Source organism: Trachypithecus francoisi, unplaced genomic scaffold (genome assembly GCF_009764315.1).
Source record: "Trachypithecus francoisi isolate TF-2019V2 unplaced genomic scaffold, Tfra_2.0 Lachesis_group9, whole genome shotgun sequence".
Classification (NCBI taxonomy): domain Eukaryota; kingdom Metazoa; phylum Chordata; class Mammalia; order Primates; family Cercopithecidae; genus Trachypithecus; species Trachypithecus francoisi.
Genome location: NW_022681474.1, coordinates 63,838,941 through 63,861,472, shown reverse-complemented (window position 1 = coordinate 63,861,472; position 22,532 = coordinate 63,838,941). Strand labels below are relative to the sequence as shown.

The following is a 22,532-nucleotide window of genomic DNA, read 5'->3' as shown; positions in this document are numbered from 1 at the left end:
GTGAGCGAAGAGACATCCCAGAGGGCAGAAGCCTCAATAGGAGGGCACAACAGCATGGACAGAGCATTCAGGAAAAAAGGAATGCTGTCTGGTAATGGAAAAACAGAACCACCTCTGGTAGAATTAACACAGCAGTTTGTTTTTTTCACCTAAAGGTAAAGAAAGATTGAAACAGAAGAAACATTGGTGAGGCAGTTCCCTGTGATGGCCATCAGAGGGTACTGTGAGTCCCGCATGGTCTAGCTGCTGTCAAACTTCAGAAAATGGATCAATGGGTGGTGAAATAATGTGCAAACAGTCCTTGTAACCGCACGTGGAACATTTAAAAAATTTTGTTTCTAGGATTACTTAGGAATTCTCATTTAACAAAATGAAAATAATACATAAAAGATCTTTGTGGGAACTGTGTATTACCCACATTTAAAATAGTTTTAAAGGGTTTTTTACTTTTCTAGATGGACAGATTAGAGTACTGTAGTAACAGTGCCTTAGATTCATATGGCAATTCTTGCCAAAACCACCAAAATCATGTTCACTTTTATCGTTACGTAATGTTTATGTAATGTTTATGTATCCAGTACTGTGCAAATAATGCAAAAGATAAGTATCTGTCCTCTATTTAAACTTAGGAGTTTAACACCTGGTAGGGAGACTAGAAGTACATATAATAACTTGCACTTATTAAATGCAATTAGTGACTTGAGAGTTCAGAGATAAGAGAGCATTAATGGTTAGTCTGACAAAGTCTTCTGGAAGGGTCCATCTTGATGGAGGTACAGGATTTAACTATGTATAGAAAAAGCAAGGCCCACTCTAGGCAGGGGTACTGCCTAAGCCAACATCAGAAGGAAATGTGTACAACCCCTGATTAGCACCAAAAAGACCAGATTACACTAGGGAATGGAGAAAAAGTTAGAAAAATGAAACAGTGTCTGTGAAAATCTTTACCTCTAAGAAATCTGAAGTGTCCCAATCAATGACAGTGTGTCATAATTTCATAAACTAGAGAAGCCATAATAAAAGTTTGTCTTTTAAAAAGCTTTAACATTTATTTATTCAACAAGTATTTACTGAGCAGCTATTATATGGCACTATGGGAGTACTGGGCTAACTGTTTCTGCTCTAATGAAGCTTTACTCTGGTGGGGGAAGACAGACATTAATAGAGAATTGGAGGTTCCTATAAGTAATAAATAATGACAAGTTATTTTATGTAATCGAATAATATATAATCAAATACTATGAGGAGTATTATAGGAAAACTTTACCTAACCTAGAGAATTGGAATAAAATTCTCTGAGGAAGTAAAGTTCAAACTAAGCCCTGATGAATGAATAGAAGCTAACCAGGCAAAGATGTGGGGGAGAATGTTTCAGCATGCAGAGGAAATGACACACGCAAGGACCCTGAGCTGAAAGGCAGGCTCCTTTGAGGAAGTGAGAGAAGGGCGGAGTGATAGGACAACAAGCAAGAAGGAAAAAGGAAATATGAGATGAGGTGGTGGAGGCACTCAGGAGCCAGAGCATGCACAGCCTTGTCATGCTCATTAAGAATTTTAGGGCTTCATTCTACAAGAAAACAGGCTGGGCGCGGTAGCTCACATGTGTAATCCCAGCACTTTGGGAGGCCAAGGCAGGCATTATCACTTGAGGCCAGGAGTTCAAGACCAGCCTGGGCAACATAGCAAGACCTCTTATCTCCATAAAAATGTTTAAAAACTAGCCAAGAGGGCCAGGTACAGTGGTTCATGCCTATAATCCCAGCACTTTGGGAGGCTGAGGTGGGTGGATCACTTGAGGGCAGGAGTTCGAGACCAGCCTGATCAACATAGTGAAACTCTGTCTCTACTAAAACTACAAAAAATTAGCCAGATGTTGTGGTACATGCCTGTAATGCCAGCTACTCGGCACGCTGACAGAAGAATCACTTGAACCCGGGAGGTGGAGGCTGCAGTGAGCTGAGATCGTGCCACTGCATTCCAGCCTGGGCAACAGAGCAAGGCTCTGTCTCAAAAAAAAAAAAAAAAAAAAATTAGCAGAATGTGCTGGTGCATGCCTGTGGTCCCAGCTACTAGGGAGGCTGAGATGGGAGAATCATCTGAGCCTGGTGGGGGAGGGGCAGGTGGTTGAGGCTGCAGTGAGCTATGATGGCTCTACTACACTCCAGCCTGGACAACAGAGTGTGACCCTGTCTCTATTTAAAAAACAACAACGACAACAACAAAAAACCCAGAAGCCACTGAAGGGGAATAGCATGATCAGCAACAGATGGAAAAGACTGGGAGTGAATATAAATATAGAAATCAAGTAAAATTTCATCAGAGTTAAGACAGGTATCTTAAGAGAAGTCACACAGAGGTTTTCCAGGTTAGGAGAACTTACAGTTGAGCTATATTATTTCCAATATTCATCTGGCACAGACTTGGCAATATATTTTACAGCACAGAAAATGAAGGTGTCTATGCCCATTAAGAAGGAGAGGATAGGTTCTTACCTTTGGACTGCTGGCCTGAGGAAAAAAGAGTAAAGTATAATTTGATAGTATTGTCTGGGAAATTTTATATTTATGTTTAAAAATAAATATAAGTTCATCACTTAAAAATATGGTATATAATTTAATCATGTAAGATACCATATTTTAAACAAAAGGGAGACTTTTAAATCAATAAAATCTGACTATTAAACTTACTTTGATTGTGATTTTTTAGAAAAACCAATGACATTTAATAGAAGCCCATTTAAACATTACATTAAGAGTAAATTAACTTGCTAAAATTGATTGAAATAACTGAACTACATTATAAGATATGCTTCTATCATACTAACTGTATCTTGGTGCTTTGGTGAGGAGGGAGAAGACTCATTTTCAGGAAAGCAGGGTTTTGAGACAGTTGGAGATTCCTACAAGAAATAAGTAATGAAAAAAGTTACTCTATTTTATATAATTATCTTTCTGCCTCTACTCACAGCGGGAGAGCTTAGTAAGAGAGAATAACAAATTTTTTCCTCGTTATTTTTGTTCTATATTCAGCTCCAAGCTAATAAGGTAATGATTTTAAAACTACAAACGCTATTAAAAGTTTATAAAATATGGCGCTTTTTATAGCAATTACAGTTTAATTTAAATAACGCATATGGAATTCTCAAATGATACGTGCTGCCTTAAAATCATGATGTTATATCAGTCTGAATCAACCATATTTAAAATAAGTAAAACCTAAACACTTCCGGATAAATACGTTATAATCATGATACTAACTGCTCTTGGTATGGTAAGTATAAATACCCAGGATTAGGCAAGGTCACAGAAATAACTTGGCAAATGCCAGAATAGGAATTTATTTTTAGTCAAAAGCTATATAAGAAATTACATTGCTATTAGTATTTAAGGTAATTTATAGAAAACTTTTCAAAAATTAGAAATAAGATATTTTAAATTCAAGAAAGAAACCTAAGATTTAAATATTAATAACTCCCCAGAAAAAAAGAAGTTTTAATGTCTAAGCCTACAACAGTATCATAAGAGCAAACCAATAACGTGTTTTTTTTTAAGCAGTCTGCTTTGTCAATATTAAAACACAGAATATGATTTCTATTACAGATGTTGATAGTACTATTCACAGAGGGTAGGACTGAAAAACTTTTCTTGGTAGCAACAGCCCACCTCCACTTAAATTTTCTCCATTTCCTTAGATGTTTTGAATAATTTCAGGAAAAGAGAATGTTTTAAATTATACACCATTACCTATTATTAAATTTTTTCTATCAAACCAAAAAGTTCCTTTGAACATTCATCTCCACGTATGTAGCATTCTAGTTTTCTATGCTTATGAAGCTGGAGAAGGTGCTGTCAACGAATCTGGGAATTTGTTTTAAGTAACACTTGCAAAAGCCATTAACTCAACATTTATTCATTTGGAAAAATGTCTTCAGGTTTACATCCTACACAGTTTGTGAATATAGAAACTAATAGCAGTAAAAGTTTACATGGAAGCCCTTGAAGGGATAAGCTTATAAATCAAACAAACAAGGCACTATTAATGGAGAAAATATTAAAATCACATCAAATAAAAAACTTCAAAAAAATTTAACTTAAGGTCCAAATCTCACTTATTTTTTTCTGACAACCTCTGATCAATTTTTGATTCTAAGACTGTCTGATAGTAAAACAGTATGAGAAAGAGGGAAGATCTGATGATCCATAAAGTAGAAAATAAGTAACTGAATAAAATGATAATTATATTTTTCATAGCACATTCAGTCCCACAGAAATAAAAACCACAAATACAGTAATAATGTATGTGCAACAATTATAACTATTATAAACAAGAATTTTACATGTATACATTTATCTATATTTAGATATATCCATATAAATATACATCATATACATCTATGAAGAGTTATAGTAAAAACAGAAAAAAAAGGCAGAAACAGATGCATTCACACATACACATACATACACCCACCCCTCCAGGGTTATCTGTAAACTGAATTAGGACGTCATCACAACAACATTTGCTATATAGTAATAGATGGTTCTTGACTTATGATTGTTCAACTTTAAGGTGATGGGAAAGTGACAGGCATTCACTAGAAAACATACTTGAAATTTTGATCTTTTCCTGGGCTAACAATATTCAATATGACACTCTCTCATGATGCTGCACAGAGGCATGTAGCCCCAGCTTCCAGTCAGCCACCTGATTACCAGGGTAAACAGATTACAAAGGTAAATAATTGATACTCTACAGTGTACCGTGTTACTGAATGATTTTGCCCAGCTGTAAGTTAATGTAAATGTTCAGAGCACATTTAAGGTAGGCTAGGCTAAGCCACAATGTACAGTGGGTTAGGTGTATTACACGCATTTTCACCTTGTGGTATTTTCAATTCATGGTATTTTCAACTTATGTGGGTTTACTGGGATATAACCTCATCCTAAGTTGCAGAGCATCTGTATTAGGTTGCTGTGATTACAATTCAGGTTATACACACTTCATCCCTTATCACATATTAGCTAGTTTGTTCTGGTAGTCAGTCCCTTTTTCAAAACCTCAAAAACTGCCCTATGTTAACAGACTTATGCATCTGTTTGCAAAGGGTAAGGTAGGGGGTAAAAAAGACAATTCTACCAAAAATAAGTAAATCTCTAATCGCAAAAAAATCATATTCTCGCAACTCTAGGACAAGGAGATGAAAGAGGAAATGTACTAAGAACTGCATGCAAGTTATTTAAAGCAACAGATTGAAAAATAATTTTAAAAAATGAATTGAGAGATTAAAAAGGAGTAAGATTGTTTGTTATTTTATGATGTTGAAAACAAAAGAAAAAGGAGTAAGACATTTTAAATAAATTATCAAAATAATCATCCTATTTGTTCCAGTATGAAGAGGCGGTAGAGTTGGTTCAACAATGATTTGCCTTAGAACAGTATATATGGTATTTGGGAGATTCCTATTTATCCTAAATAGTAATCTGGTTCTTGGTTGAGTGAATTTTTCCTATTAGAAATCCCTAGGTATTTTACTTACCTAGATTATCTCAACACTAATCTATTTTCAAGCATATCTTCAATAGCACAGACTCAGAATGTTATTCCTTTAATGTGGTCTCTACATTCAACACAAGATCCTTACAAAATAGAAGCTAGAAACAGGTGTGCCACTTTCACTGTTTTCTATTAGTCCATCTTACACAAAGAAAACTGTTTCTAACACTCCACCTTTAAATTCAACAAAGACCAATTTTATAGTAACTTGTAGTACCAAAATATTATACTTGTTTTGACTGATCAATTGAGATTAGTGATAAAGGAATTTAGGACTTAAAGTATCCAAACATAATGAAATATGCTATAGGGATAGTTCATTCTGTTTTCACAAACACACCTAAAAATTACAGAAAAACTGTAAATCATGCTACAAGAAGCCTGATGATTTAAAAAACCTTTACATTTCAACATTAGTATGCCTAATATTCTGCAAATTCATACTAAGTTCCCAACTTATCCCCAAAATGAAGCCACACTGTAAATAAGTAACTTGAAAAGAAGTGTTTAAAACATCCATTCTAATGTTTGCATTAAAATTCACCCTTTTTTGAAACAGAGAACATTACTTCTCAGATTGATAAAAGATGTGCTTTCTACAGAGAGCATTTAGAGAAACAAAAGGAATATAATTCCAATATCACCTGGGATGAGAAAAATTAATTAAATGTCTTCCCTATGAAACTTCCTAGACACTGAAGACAAAGGATAACAGAAATGTGACTTTAAAATAAGCAAGAAAAATCTGTCACCTACTAGGATCAAATGTATCACGGTACACAGATCAGTAAGCCACAGATAAGTCAGTCCATTGTGCAAAAACCAAAATCCTCAAAACCAAAACCTACTTCATGACAAACTGATGCTAAATACATAAAAACGTAGTCAATTTGATAAAAGAAAAAATAATGTAGTAACGTTTCAACATACATGCAGATCAAAAGCTTAAATTAGTTCAAAAGAAATAAAATGTTCTAGCAAAGAATATTTACTAAATACATGAAATATTAGTACAAACAGTTACAATTCACTATACAACACAATGCAAAGAACTTGCCAAAAATCTCAACAGTCCTACCTTGTCGTTAGTGTCCAATACAATGGTGCTGTGTCTCCACTTTGTTAATACTATTGGTTCTTGCAGCCGCCTATCCAGGCTCCTACTTTTAATTATTTCTCTTTGCTGCTGGGATGAAGCATTATACTAAAACAAAACAAAGCAAAAAACACAAAAAACACTTCATAAACAATAGAAACGAAAGTGGAATCTAAACATCCTGGCTCCAAATGACAAAGACTGTTACGTAAAGTTCATCATATGACATCTCCATACATTTTCTAGACTCAGTTTTCTCATCTTTAACCAGAACTGTGGCACAATTAAGAAGATCACAGACTCTGGTGTTACACAGACCAAGGTGTTATCTTTGGCAAAATATTTAATCTTTGTCAGTCTAAGTTTTGTCAACTGTGAAGCAGATAAAACAGAAATATCATCTCATTCACAGAGTTGCTCTAAGGATCAAAGTATTAAAGAATAACATATTAAAAGAGTAGTACATTATCAATAAATATTAACTATCATAATTTATAAAATAAAATCAGACAAATTAATTTTTCTACTTCTACTAAGCATTATTTTAAAAACCTAAACCAAAAATTAAATTCAAAATGAACTAGTAAGTTCTTTATATATTCTGGATTCTAAACCTTTCTAAGCTATGTGAGTTGATGATATCTTTTCCTAGTCTGTAGCCCAGCTTCTCCCTTATGTTTATGACATCTTCTACATAGAGAAGGTGTTTTGTTTAATTTTAATGTAGTCACATCTGTCAATCTTTCCTTTTATAGTAGCCTTCTGAGTCTCGTTCAAGAAATCTTGCCTACTCTGTAGATATAGATATTCTTTGATATATCCTTCCATAGTGTTTAAAGTTTTACTTGCTATATTTATATCTTTAATCTAACTGAAATGAATTATTTAGCATGAAGTGAGGTCAAGATCTACATTTATTTTCATTTTTATCATGTGAAAACCAATAATCTTAGTAACATTCTTACCTAGTCCATGCTTACCCCACTGATTTGTTTTCTTTTTAGTTGTTGTTGCAGCATCTCAGATGACACAAACCAATGTTTGTCTGTTTGTTTGTTGAGAAAGGGTTCCTCTCTGTCACCCAGGCTGGAGTGCAGTGGCATGATCAGAGCTCACTGCAATCTTGAACTCCTGGGCTCAAAAGACGTTCCTGTCCCAGACATTTGAGTAGCTGGGACTACAAGCACATGCAGCACACTTGGCTTTTTTGTTGTTGTAGAGCCAAAGTCTCCCTAACCCCACTGATTCGTAATGCCACGTCTGAGCTTTATACATGTGCCCTTACTATCCCAACTTAATTACCATAGCAGGAACTCTCTCTCTCCTGTCCCCTAACCACCAACTACTCCATATTCAGGAATATGTTGACTCTTTACGGATATTTGTTTGCAAATACAAATTTTAGGTTCCATTCCCAAAAAAAGTGAGGGAAGGGATATTAAATGGAAACGCACTGGACTTGTAGATTAATTTGGACATTGTTATAAAACTCAGCCTCCCAATCCAAGATCATGATGGTATGCTACACCATTTATTTGGGTCTTCCTTTATTCTGCTCTGAAATTTTCTTTATTAAAATCTTACAGACCTTTAATAAACATGTTCTTAGTTACAACTCTTGTTGCTACTGCTGCTAATGTAAATAGTATCTTCATTGCTATCACATTTTCAAACTCACTTTTTACTAGACAAATGGGTAGTTTTCATGTTAATTTTATATCCAGCAACTTTGCTGAACTCTCATCAGTTTTAAGTTTGTAGGTTCTCTTGGGATTTTCTAATAATAATAATAATAATAATAATAATAACCTATTGCATCTCTTCCTTCTTAATTCCATTATTTCTTTCCGTTTCTTAATTGTTGACTAGAAGCTGTGATAGAAATGTTCTAGTCTAGTCCCTAACTAATGGGAAAGCTTCTGTAATCTCGCCATGAAGTATGAGATTTACTGCAGATTATTTAATAGATAACCCTTAGCATAATGTATCATTATAAGAAAGTGATTTTTATCTGGGCTCGGTGGCTCACGCCTGTAATCCCAACACTTTGGGAGACTGAGATGGGTGGATCACCTGAGGTCAGGAATTTGAGATCAGCCTGGCCAATATGGTAAAAGCCTGTCTCTACTAAAAATACAAAAACTAGCCAGGTTTGGTGGCGCAAGCCTGTAGGCCTAGCTACTTAAGAGGCTGAGGCACAAGAATAGCTTGTACCTTGGGAGGCGGAAGCTGCCGCGAGCCGAGATTTTGCCACTGCACGCCAGCTTGGGCGACAGAGTGACAGTCTGTCTCAAAAAACTAAAGAACAGTGATTTCCTTACAGAAGCATATTCTTGGATCATAGTGGTTTTACATCCATTTTGCAAATCTTTTAACAGGTGTGTTTAGAGCATTTACATTTAATGTGATTATTTATAATGTTAGGATGTAAGTCTGGCATTTTATCATTAATTTTCTGTCTGTTTCTCCTTTCCTACCTTCCTGTGGGCTACTTGAGGAATTTTTACTATTATATTTTAATATATCTACAGTTCCTTGAACCTCTCGCTATACTTTTTTAGTGCTTGCTCTAGGGATTACAATATACACAATTTATCAGTCTACTAGTATCAACATTTTACTACTTCAAGTGGAATACAGAAACCCTACTAAAAATGACATCCCTTTACTCACTCTTTATGAAACAGTTGTCTCAAATATCACTACTGCATATCAGGACTACTTCAGAAATGTTACAATTTTTGTTTCAAATGTCAAAGAAAATTTTAAACACCCAGGACAAAAGTCCCCTCAGATATTCACCCTTTCTGTTGTTCCTTATTCATTCCCGATATTGCAAGTTTTCTTTTTTTTTTTTTTTTTGAGGCGGAGTCTCGCTCTGTCGCCCAGGCTGGAGTGCAGTGGCCGGACCTCAGCTCACTGCAAGCTCCGCCTCCCGGGTTTACGCCATTCTTCTGCCTCAGCCTCCCGAGTGGCTGGAACTACAGGCGCCTGCCACCTCGCCCGGTTAGTTTTTTGTATTTTTTTAGTAGAGACGGGGTTTCACCGTGTTAGCCAGGATGGTCTCGATCTCCTGACCTCGTGATCCGCCCGTCTCGGCCTCCCAAAGTCCTGGGATTACAGGCTTGAACCACCGTGCCCAGCCTATCTATATTGCAAGTTTTCTAATCACTTCCCTTCTGTTTGAAAGACTTCCTACAGCAACTTTTTGAAAGCAAGACTGCTGGGGATAAATCTTAGTTTAGTTTCATTCTGAAAATGTCCTTATATTACTTTCATTCCTGAAGGATATATTTTTGCTGGGTGTAGAAGGGTTCACAGTTCTTTTCTTCTAGTATTTGAAAAATGTTATGCCACCTCTTTCTGGCTTCCATGGCTTCGGACAAGTCACTTCATTCAAATTATTATCCTAAAGGTAATGTGTTGTTTCACTGAAGGGCTTTCAAGACTTTGTGGGGCGAGGGTGAGGGTCTTTCGTTTTCAGAAATTTTGATTACAATGAGCCTGGATATGGATTTCTTTGGGGTTACATTATCTAGTGTTTATTCAGTTTCTTGAATCTATTGGTTTGGGAGCATTTTCAAACACTACTTCTTCAAAGTATTTTTCTGCCTCACATTCTTTCCTTTCTCCTTCTGGAACTTCAATGAAAAGGAAGGGTATCTCTTTTGTATTTTCCTACAGGTCTCTGAGGCACTGTTCATTTTGTTTTAGAAATCTATTTGTCTCTCTGTTGTTCAGACTAAATAATTTCTTTTTTTTTTTTTTTTGAGACGGAGTCTCGTTCTGTCACCCAGGCTGGAGTGCAGTGGCCGGATCTCAGCTCACTGCAAGCTCTGCCTCCCGGTTTCATGCCATTCTCCTGCCTCAGCCGCCCGAGCAGCTGGGACTACAGGCGCCCGCCACCTCGCCCGGCTAGTTTTTTTTATTTTTTAGTAGAGACGGGGTTTCACCGGGTTAGCCAGGATGGTCTCGATCTCCTGACCTCGTGATCCGCCCGCCTCGGCCTCCCAAAGTGCTGGGATTACAGGCTTGAGCCACCATGCCCGGCCAAAATTCCTACTAGCCTATCTTCAAGATCAGGAACTCTCTTCTTTTACCTCCATTCCGTTACTGAGCCATCCAGTATTTGATTTTTGGCTCTAGGATTTACCTTTGTTGTTTCTGTATATCTTCCATTTCTTTGCTGAGACTTCCAACCTCTTCACTCATCTCAAGTGTGTTTATAATTGCTTCCTGTAGCACTTTTATGACAGCTGACTTAAAATCCCATGGGATAATTCATTCCTATCATCCTGGTGTGTCACCAACCTACTGTCTTTTCTCATTCAAGTTCAGATTTTCCTGGTTCTTGGTATGACAAGTAATTCTAGGTTATAGTTGGATGTTTTGAGTACTATAAGACTTTGGCTTCCATTTAAACATATTTTAACAGGTGGTGAACCCCATTTACATCCAGAATGCACATCTCGGCCTGCTTTTATGGCCCATAGTTCAAACGTCAATTTCATTTTAAAAACCTTTTCATTGCTGTTCTGATCTGCCCTGTTTGTGCACTACCTAGAGGCCAGTCTGAAACCTGGGCAGTACTCCACACCACGTTTCAGTTCTCAAAGATTTTGCTATGCTAATTCTGGTTGCTTTCATGTGTAGGCCACTGGGAGTAGTGTCTAGGACCTTATACACAGTTTAGAAATCCCTTTCTCTGGCTCCTTCCTCTCCACAATCCTCTTCCCACACACTGCTTGGGATAGGACGGGGTTGTTGCCTTGTTGCTGTTGTTCATTTAGTGCATAGGGAGGTTGAATCACAGGGTTCCTTGCATGCACTGTGGGTCTAGTCAACAGGGCTCCACCCCAGTCTCCACAGTACCCAGGCAGGGAGCGGGAGAGTGCTGTTTCAATAGTGCCGGTTAGCGATGACCGACTGGGCTTCATAACACGTTATGCACAGTACATCATGCAGAAGGATATGCTTTTGTGGTGTTCACCTGGAACACAGTATGGTATAATAAACAGAGACAGTGTGCTTTACTTGGCTTAAAATGTTGATCATGTATTACCACAGATTTTAGGGTTGGCTAAAAACTGTCTGATCTAGAGGGGCTCATCTGGAAAAGTCTGTCCCTCATCCCCCTCCTGGAACTGGGAGGCTAGCCTGGGCACATTCTTCTCGTGGCAATGGCAGAGGTCCAAGAGCAAGCCCTGACTACAAGCCCATTTCGATACTCTCCTTGTGTCATATTTGTCACATCCCAGAACAGCTGAACTCAGTTAATGACAGGACAATTTGGGAGGCCACCACAAAGAACTAATACTAGAGTCATAATGGATCCAATGATGCCATCTACTGCACTGTGATGGCTTTTAAGATTGTCTCTTTATTGTGAAGTTCTGCAGATCCAGAAAAATTTGTTGACATGTTGATTTATTTGTATTTATCCTTGACAGTATTCAAAGCATATTTTCTAGTTAAAGATTCGTGTCTTCTTTCAATTTTAGAAAATTCCTAGAAATTATATTTTCAAATATTGTTTCTACACCATTCTTCCATTCTCTTCTTTTGGAATTCCTAATACATGAATATAGAAAACTTTCAACTCATCCTCTGTTTTTCTTAACTATGCTTTCATATTTGTTAGATTTCTGTCCCTGTCTAAAGTTTATACTACTGACTGCATTTTTTATGTAACTATGTTTTTTCATCTTGAAGATTTCTATTTTATTCTTTATCATATTTACCTATTCATGTATGTTTTTATTTTTCCTAATTTCTTATTCTTTTTAAATGAAAGCCTTCATTTAATTCTGATCATCCACAACATAATTTTAAGCCTTTATTAAATTATTCAGAACATTACTTTCAGCTGGGCATGGTGGCTCACGCCTGTAATCCCAGCACTCTGGGAGGCCAAGGTGGGCGGATCACAAGGTCAGGAGTTCGAGACCAGCCTGACCAACATGGTGAAACTCCATCTCTACTAAAAATGCAAAAATTAGCCCGGTGTAGTGGCGCATGCCTGCAATCCCAGCTATGCAGGAGAATCACTTGAACGGGGGAGGCGGTGATTGCAGTGAGCCAAGATCGTGTCACTGCACTCCAGCCTGGGCGACAGAGCGGGACTCCATCTTAAAAAAAAAAAAAAAAAAAGAGCATTACTTTCATCTGGAGTGAGTATCATATTCTGATTCTTGATTTTTCTTATGTCTATAATAATAGCATTGGATTTCTTCATGTATTTTATTTGAAATATTGAACAGCAGACTTCATTTTGAGTGGGGAATGTTTTGTTTTCTCTCTCTTCATTTACTCTCCTTTATTTCTTTCTCTCAATCCTCCTTCCTAATAGTTTTGTGGTTCCCTTCCCCTACACCTAACCCAGAGTGTGTGTATTTATATATATATATATATATATTCTTTTTTACTCAGCTGTCATATGAACATGTTTCTTCTTTCCAAACTTACAACAAAAATTTTTAGGGTAAAGACCATATTCTATGTATCTGCATTCATCAAAACATATTACATAATACTGAACACCAAAGACGTGTTCAGAAAATAGTAAATTAAATTTTAGTATCTGCATGGTTACAAGCTTAACAGATTTATCTTAGACTTACTAGTAAGTGCTAAGTCACTTAGAATGCAGAATGTAACCTGGAGTTGTCTTTATCATGCAGTAACAATCTATGAAATAGTGACTCTACAACATTTTTCCTTATTTCCTCATTTCCACTGTATTTAATTCAAACCTCTTCATATCCAATTTAACTGACAGTTAAAGAAACTGTGAAGACCTTCTGACACTTTATGCTAAGCAGCAAATGGCAGCAGAAAATGAAATAATGTCACAAAACTGAAGATTCAACGCTGGTCACAATCAGCACACATTTCCATTGCTGTAAAACACCCTTTGAGGTCTTGATATTATTCAGTCTCTTGCCTCTCTTCTTTTTTTCATTAAAGGCATCTCTGAAAGTAAACAGGTTTCCTAACACAGCCTATAGTTCTTCTGACCAAGGAAATTATGTAATTGAGTTATAAAGAAACCCAATAGGAATATTTAGCTACCAGTTAAGGCTCCAAATTGTTCCTCATATTAGGCTATCCTGGGAATCTCTCCCTTCAAAGAACCCTGACCTGGGACAAATCACTCAAAAGCAGCCTTGTGACTGATATCATTACTCTAGGGAATCAGAAACCACTGTGAAGAAAGACACAGCAGACGAGTCCTCCAAAAACTCAACTGGTACTGGTAAGAGGTACAATTCAAATCTGTCAAGTGGAACAAAAAAATTAATCTGTTTATTTAATTATTATATTAATAAAAGATTGGTCTTCTATAACCTAAATCGTTTTCAGTGAACTAAACTTTGAGCAGATTTTTCTTCTGGTTCCTTCAAGTGGAAATCAGAGCTCGTATTTTATAAGCATAACATTTATTAGAACAGCCTAACAGAACCAATCCCTGTTATATACAGTTTTCAATACTGAATAAATTACATCCCTCAAAACAATATTTTTACCCCAACATATAAGTTATTACATATTTTGGCCATCATGATCCATAAAATTCTTCTTTCCAAATTAATCACTATATATGTTTTTTTATAAATGGTAACAATTTTGAAAAGTAGTATCTGAGGTATTCTACTACTTTTTCCCAGCACATTAATAAAATAAATTGTTTATCTTATTATGTTTATCTCCTTTCCCCTAAAAGTTCGTAACAGTCTTACTAAGCTTGAGGTATCATTTTCCCACTTAAAAGTTTTATTGGAAGACAATGAAATATTTGGAAAATAAAATGGTGGGTTATGTAACTTCTTATAAAATTTAACTTTAAAAAACTGTTGCTAGAGTATCACAACTGCTAAGCTACGGTTCTTAAAAATATTACAGAGTTCTGACTGCCTGGCACAACTTCAAAGTTTCAAGGGTAAATAAGGTTTTATCTTCAGAATCACATTCTAAAAATACAAATTAATAATAATGAAAATGAAAAAAATCCACAAATGTTTTATTGAATTATGTTTCATAATTTTAAAGAGTAATGAGATAAAACATTCAACCCTGAAATACATGATTTGTGGCACTTTTCCATAGACTTTTTATTTGGATCTTTTTCATTCATGGTATTTTATGATTGATGAAGTAAAACCACAATGTGGTAATATTAATATCTTCATAACTTTTTATACAGAAGCTCTAATAATTAAAATATAAAAATTATTTTCACTAATACTAATATGTTAAGCTGAAAATAGTATTTTTAAAAACAATCCTATTGTACAAATGTAAATTTTAATATGACTCCTAATTTAGAAAGCATAATTAATTTAAACAATAAAGTCATTTAACATATGGAATAGTTTTTCCTGCTGAGCTGAGCAAAGAGAAAGTAAGTACCTATGTAAAACATGTGATAAAGGATCAAAAAATGCTTATCTGAAGATGTGACAAGTTTTTTAAACTACAAGAAAATTCTGAGGCTATGCTTCATCAACAAATTAATCAAAGGCACCAGTATTTCCTTTATCTATCTCCTCATCCCCCACACCCATGAACTTTTCCATTATAGCCACCTACACATTGTTCCATGAGATTACAAAATTGTAAAAGCCGTCAATTACAACGGAGCTCTCTTCTGCTACTTGGTCAACTCAGACTCACAAAGGTATTCTTAAAAATCAATTACAGGATATGTATTTCATTTTCATCCTATCCATATCAAGCCTTAGAATTTCATAAAATAATTAAAGGCCAGGTAGCATTCACATATAGAAGAAAGCACTATTAACACTAGTTTACTAGATTAGTGTTTCCCAACTTGTCAATTTAGTAACAGCTAGTGATTTTTTCTATATCCATGTTTCATTTATACTATTAATATTCTTCTTTAAATTGACTTACTTTGGGGAAAAGACAAATTTTAAAAACTAAAGTATATGTAACAATTGACACCACATATTTGCCTGCTAATTAACAGCTGTTTTCTAGAACATTAAAATAATGCACCAATTAAAATTCAAATGTTTGTTCATATATCACTTAAAATTATCTCAAGCACCAATAGTGATGTACATATGACCACTCTGAAACCTACCACCTTAGATAAACTCAGCCCTGGTACACTTGTCCAGAAATGAGATGTCCAGCTAAATCATAAGGACATCTTTTTTTTTTTGAGACGGAGTCTTGCTCTGTCACCCAGGCTGGAGTGCAGTGGCCAGATCTCAGCTCACTGCAAGCTCCGCCTCCTGGGTTCCCGCTGTTCTCCTGCCTCAGCCTCCCAAGTAACTGGGACTACAGGCGCCTGCCACCTCGCCCGGCTAGTTTTTTGTATTTTTTTTAGCAGAGACGGGGTTTCACCGTGTTAGCCAGGATGGTCTCGATCTCCTGACCTTGTGATCCGCCCATCTCGGCCTCCCAAAGTGCTGGGATTACAGGCTTGAGCCACCGCGCCCGGCCCATAAGGACATCTTATCACTTGTTGCCTATATCTCAGCCAATGAGTGGCTCAACCATACACACATTTACATAAGAGGATAAACTTGAATACTGAGTTACTTTTCTTTCTCTTAAAAAATGATTAAATATAAGAACAACTTTATGTAGAAAAATCAATATACTCAACACAACTAGATATAAGATGACATTATTGGTATTCAAGAGAATTCCTATTTCCAAGAATAAGGAAAGGCCAATTTCAAGTTTACCTAAAAGATATTCTGAATAGGAATAATCAGTATCACACAGTGAAGATACCTGTACATCTCAGAAAACTTACACCACTCACAGTATTCCCAGTGAATTCTGAAAAAATTATTCTTCCTACTTTGTAAAAGTATAATAAAGACTTTACAATAAATCTGCTGAAACCATCTCCAGGTTATTACTTCATCTACTATTTTTAAATGGAAATTCGGTGTCAAGGTTTATTACCTTTGGCAATTCCCATTCTGACCGAGATCCGTCTGCACTGTAGTAATATTGTCTACCTTGATCATCAATATGCTTGAGCCACTATAAAAACAGAACAGGTGTTATTAAATTTAAATAAAAGTAAGTTTAAGCTACTACTATCAGAGATACTAGATTTAATTTTTACGAATTTTATTCTACTTGCTCAGTAACACTGCAACAAAAAATTCTTTTTTTTTTTTTTTTTTTTTTTTGAGACAGAGCTTTGCTCTTGTTGCCCAGGCTGGAGTGCAATGGTGCAATTTTGGCTCACCACAACCTCCGCCTCCCGGGTTCAAGCAATTCTTCTGCATCAGCCTCCCGAGTAGCTGGGATTACAGGCATGTGCCACCACGCCCGGCTAGTTTTGCATTTTTAGTAGAGTCAGGGTTTCTCCATGTTGGTCAGGCTGGTCTCGAAATCCTGACCTCAGATGATCCGCCTGCCTTGGTCTCCCAAAGTGCTGGGATTACAGGTGTGAGCCACCGCGCCCGGCATGCGACAAAAATTTCTAACTAATTATACTAATAGACTTGCATTTTAAGTTTGGTAAGAATAAATATACTCATTATTAAACATGACTTTATTTGCCCTCTCTATCCTCCAATGTCTGGCTATAGTTGTTCAAGCACCACTTAACAACAAGCAACATACAATATAAAGATACACAGATGTACATATGCACTGGTACACAGGTACACTCCCATTCTGAAAACAGGTTTGAGAAACTGACAAAAGGGAAACGCTTTTTAATTAAATGTACAACTAAACCATTTAAAGCCTCATTTCATGCAAACCTTTAGGAGTTACTTCCTATGGCCAAACACAGTAAAATTTTAAATAACAGCAACAACAAAACATCATGCAATAAAACACAGGGAATACGAGGGGAAAAAAGTATTGCTAATACAAACATATGAACTTGAGTATGAAATAAATGAAAAAACTGCTTCCATATGTTCCAATGTCAAATAATTGAGGCAGGAAAGAGGGATAAAAGCCGGGCCCCATTTACTCCCAAGCATATCTTCTCTGAACATGTACTACCAACCAGGTGCTTCAAATGATACCAGATGCAATACACACAGAAAATGTCAACATTCATTTCCAAACTAATCATAAAATACTAGATTGATGGTTTTTTACATAAATTTGATTGTAATAGGAAAAGGAGAATAGGCAGTAAGGCGATGTACGATAATGGCACAGAGAGAAAACCATTTCCAAAAACTATTCCCCCAGAAAAATATAAAGAAATATGCCTATTGAAGAAATCTAAACAAATGACATTCAACAGGTTTACTCTTAAAAGGTCTTCCATGGGTATTAAGAGCATAAAAATCATTATCATCCTAAGCAGTTTAAAACCATTAATCAGTAGTTAGACTGAGTTTTCATATTGTCAACTGGCATGATTATAAAGTTACAATGAGGACTATTTTCATGAGTTTTTTAAAATACTACTAAACCTTCAGTACACAACTATTTTATGAGAGAATTCTGCCAAAAAACACTAGATGAGAAAAAAAGAATGTACCTTTTCATTAGTATAGTCACTGGTATATAAGGTATGCCCACGTTCATCCAATTCTTCTGACCAACCCCTTGGAGGAGAACCACACTGACTATCTGACTGGCTGTAAGAAGTGCTGTAGTAGTTTTCTTCGGATGAAAGAAGCTACAAATAGTCAGAAACATAAGGATTTTTCTTCTTTGAATATAAATATGAATCAGCTGAAAATCTAATAAATCAATTTTACTTGAGTATAAGTACTAGGATAATTTAAATATATTTGAATATTTGATTTTGAAAGTAAACTGATAAGTCTTTAAATAGTACATTGTAAGAGGTGAGGTAAAATTAACAGTGGTTATTTTATCACATTAGTGCAACCCTAGAAAAATTCATCACAATAAAACTAAAAACAGTATTTTCAGACTAAGGAGAGCTCGAATGTTATTTAATGTTGCTTTTGGCTGAAATCAAGTTTAAAAATGAAAGGAGTAGACGTGTGTACACATATGTATGTGTAAACAAGGGAGGAGATGAGGGAACTACATTAGACTGAGCTCTCCCTCATGTACCACAAGCGCATAGCCACATGCAAGGCAAACAACATTGCTAAATAAAGATATCTTGGACTATTTTTCTATAATTTGTGTTATAATTTAGTGGTAAATTTTCCTAACTCATTCAATCAAATGCTTATTAAGACTACTGGAAAAAAAAAAAAAAAAAAAAAAAAGACTACTGGAAACTAAATTTCAAAACAAGAAAAAATAACATTGAGCAAATTCAAACACAATACAGAGAGACAAATAAAAAATTCTGTATGAAAATAATATAGGGGCCAGGAGCGATAGTTCACGTCTGTAATCCTAGCACTATGGGAGGCCAAGGCCAGAGGATCATTTGAGTACAGGAGCTCAAAACCAGCCTGGGCAACATAGTGAGACCTCATCTCCATTTTTTATTCAAAAGAAGAAGAAGGAGGAGGAGGAGGAGGAAGAGGAGGATGGGGAGGGGGAGGGGGAGGGGGAAGAGGGGAAGGGAAGGGGGAGTAGGGGAATGGGGAGGAGGGGAGGGGGAGAAAAGGAGGGGAGGGGCAGGAAAGGTGGGGAGGGAAAAGGGGGAGGGGGAGGGGGAGAAGAAAATAAAATAATATGGATATACATGATAAGCTGCAGACACATGAGAGAAGCAAATTAGAAGACTGGGAAAATTTAGAAACTTTTGATGCCTACTGACAAGAGGGACCATAATATGACTAAATGGCAATTTGCTTTCTGCACTTAAAAGTCATTCATTTAAGAATCATTTATTAGGTTAGCACTCATGTGCAAATGACCCTTCCTATCACCTCTAGGTAAAATAGTTTCAGCAAGTAAAACTTACTCATTCATACTATATTTTCTATCATCATAATTTGGTCTGAAACACTAAGATGGGTAGATTCTCAACACTGCAGTTAAATATATTAAGATTCTAATATTAATATGTTCACAAAAACATAGCTTTACAGAAGCACTGCATAAAGTGAATTATATATGTTTTACAACAGAAACATTTTTTAAACACTGAAAACCTAATTCAAAAATCAGGAGTTCATTTTTATTTAATTGAAGCAACTTAAAATGCAAGCTCACAGACAAGAAGAGTGCAGTAAAACTTTTAGAAACAAAAATGGCAATCAAGTTAGTAAAATTAAGAAACAAAATCACAGAATCAATTTTTCAAAGATACGACTTTCTAGCTAACAAAATTCTCATCATAATTTTCCAACTTTTGCACAGTAAATATGATGTTCTCTTCTACCATGAAAAGTAACCTCCAATATCTTTATATGCTTTATATTATACCACAGAACCAGGCTTTAAGATCTGGATATCCTCTACTGAAAAATAGCTGTTTAATGGCAGTTAAATAAAAGTTAAGATAATTTTTGGCAAGCATTCTATAGATGTTAACTATTCTATACCTAATAACTTAATTCAAAGGTGTAACCGATTCAGTAACTTTGGGATATATTCTGCAACAAATGTATCCTAGTACAAATATGAGGGGGCTATGACAGATGTTCCATTTATAGAAGAATGGCAGGTAGGTATCCCAATTGATATCTGAACAGAAACAGTTAAAAATGTACATAAAATGTTTTTTTTAAATAATCTATGAACAAAAGGCTAATTAAGAAATACTCAGAGGTCAAAAGCTAAGTGGAAACAAGAATCAACAGAGTCAAGCAGAAGAAAAAAAGACCAGCTTTCTTCTTGAAGGCATTTGACAGACCCCAAACTAAAATGTTACTTTTCAAGACCATGCGGGAGTGTTAGAGAACTGAACTCAGGATTACCAAAAGCAGGAAATCTAAAAGGCTGTCCCACAATACAGAGCTGGGAACGCCAAAGAATTATACTCACAAATTATGGGTGAACCATAAACAAATCTTGCCCCTTTATTTCACACTAGGAAAATCATAGAAATTTTCCCCAATAATTGGGGAAAATAAGGGGATTCTCTAGCCACAAAAGTCTTCATGAAATCCAAATTACTATTAATACTACCTGGGTGGCTTGTAAAAACTAAAGCTAAAGATGTACTTTTAAATACTCATAGTTTCCCTAGGCATCCATCAGAAGAGACTTGCCTTTGAAGGAACCTACCTTCAACCCCAGCATTAAAGACTTCCTACTTACAAATTCCAACAACTATAACCTCACATTAAAAGAGATACACTCTCAAAACAACCTGAGTAAGAGTCAGCAGAAAAACAGTATAATCAGACTCTCTAAAACTTTACGTACAGAAATTAACAAAAATAAAATAGAAAACAAGATTAGAGAGCTACAACAAATAAATGCAACATATAATCTTCACTGGATCCTTCACAGCAGGGAAAAAAACTATAAAGAATATTACTTGACAACTGAGAAACAATGAATACTAATCATGTAGGAAATAACATACTAATATTATATGTCTTGGGTATGATAAATGATTTGTGGTTTTGCCAGAACATGTCCTTATACTTATGGAATAAAATATATTATCTGCTTCAAAACACTCATACACACACATGTGTATGTGTGTTTGGGCAGATGAAGGGAGAGAGAGAAATAAAACAAACGTGGCAAAATTTTAACCATTGGTAAATCTAGATGAATGGTACATGGCATATAATGTTCACTGCACTGTTCTTTTAAATTTTTGAAGATTTAAAACTTTTCAAAGCAGTGATATCGCGAAACTCCCCTAAACAAATACTTTTTAAAATTCAAGGATTGACTTAACATCAAATGAAGGTATAGACAAAGAGAAAAATACCAAACAGAAGCTGGATCTTGAAATACTGAAAATAAACAGAGAGACATGGATGAACAGCGTGAGATTAAACATTCATTTAATCAAGGTTCCAGGGTAAGAAGAAAGAGAATATGGGGGCGAGCCTATATACAGTTATAGCTAGGAACTTTCCAGAATTGATCAAAGACAGGACTCCTCAAATTCAGAAATCCCAACAAAGCCCTCACAGAAAATAAAAATACCTTTACCCAGCTACATCACAGTAAAAATATAGACACATGATCTTTAAAGCTGCCAACAAAAAGAGACAAACTATGCTTAAAGAAAAGACAATCAGATTGACATCCAAATTTTCAGCATCAACAATGGAAGCCAGAGAATGTGAGAATAAAATCTTCAATGAACAAGGAAAAACAAACAAGTAAATAGTCAACTTAGAACTATATATTCATGTTCTTCAAAAGTAAAAGTAAAATACATTTTCAGACAAAAATTAAGATTCTATTACTAACAGACCCTCATGAAGGAATTTAAAAGCATGTAATTATGGCTGGGCACAGTGGCTCATGCCTGTAATCCCAGTACTCTGGGAAGCCAAGGTGCGAGGATCACTTGAGCCCAGGAGTTCAAGACCAGCCTGGTCAACACAGTGACATCCCATATCTACAAAAAATTTAAAAATTAGCCAGGCATGGTGGCTCATGCTTGTAGTCCCAGCTACCTGGGAGTCTGAGGCAGGAGGACGGCTGAGCGCAGGAGTTTGAGGCTGCAGTAAGCTATGTACTCCAGCCTGTACTCCAGCCTGGGCAAGAGAGCAAAACCCTGTCTCCTGCCAAAAGAGGTTCATATTTATGACAGAAGAAGAAAATGTGAGAAGACAAAGTGGTAAAAATTAGGATTAATTTTAAGAGTCATGTACAACAACAACAAGGGGGCTAAAAATAGAAATATAACATATGACAGCAACAGCACACATAGATCCTATATGACTTTAAGGAACAAGAATATAGTGATTAACTTCATGCATAGACTAACTACGCATGCTAAAGCTAGACATGGTGGCCCATACTTGTAGTCCCAGCTACTGGTGAAGCTGAGGTGAAAGGGCTGCTTGAGCCA

General features: G+C 35.9%; 1 protein-coding gene across 7 annotated transcripts in view; it reads right to left on the bottom strand.

Moving 5' to 3' along the window:
* Nucleotides 1-22,532, bottom strand: part of ARHGAP12 (Rho GTPase activating protein 12) — a 125,152-nt gene that overhangs the window by 30,252 nt on the left and 72,368 nt on the right. For 2 of the 7 annotated variants that reach the window (XM_033209943.1, XM_033209944.1), the window contains 5 exons: nucleotides 18,147-18,287; nucleotides 16,592-16,672; nucleotides 6,629-6,754; nucleotides 2,825-2,899; nucleotides 2,493-2,507 (listed from right to left, as the gene is read on the bottom strand). In XM_033209943.1, the coding sequence (XP_033065834.1) occupies nucleotides 2,493-2,507; nucleotides 2,825-2,899; nucleotides 6,629-6,754; nucleotides 16,592-16,672; nucleotides 18,147-18,287 (438 nt within the window). The remainder of the gene's footprint in view (nucleotides 1-2,492; nucleotides 2,508-2,824; nucleotides 2,900-6,628; nucleotides 6,755-16,591; nucleotides 16,673-18,146; nucleotides 18,288-22,532) is intronic. The other 5 variants (XM_033209945.1, XM_033209947.1, XM_033209946.1 and 2 more) reach the window with 5 other exon arrangements.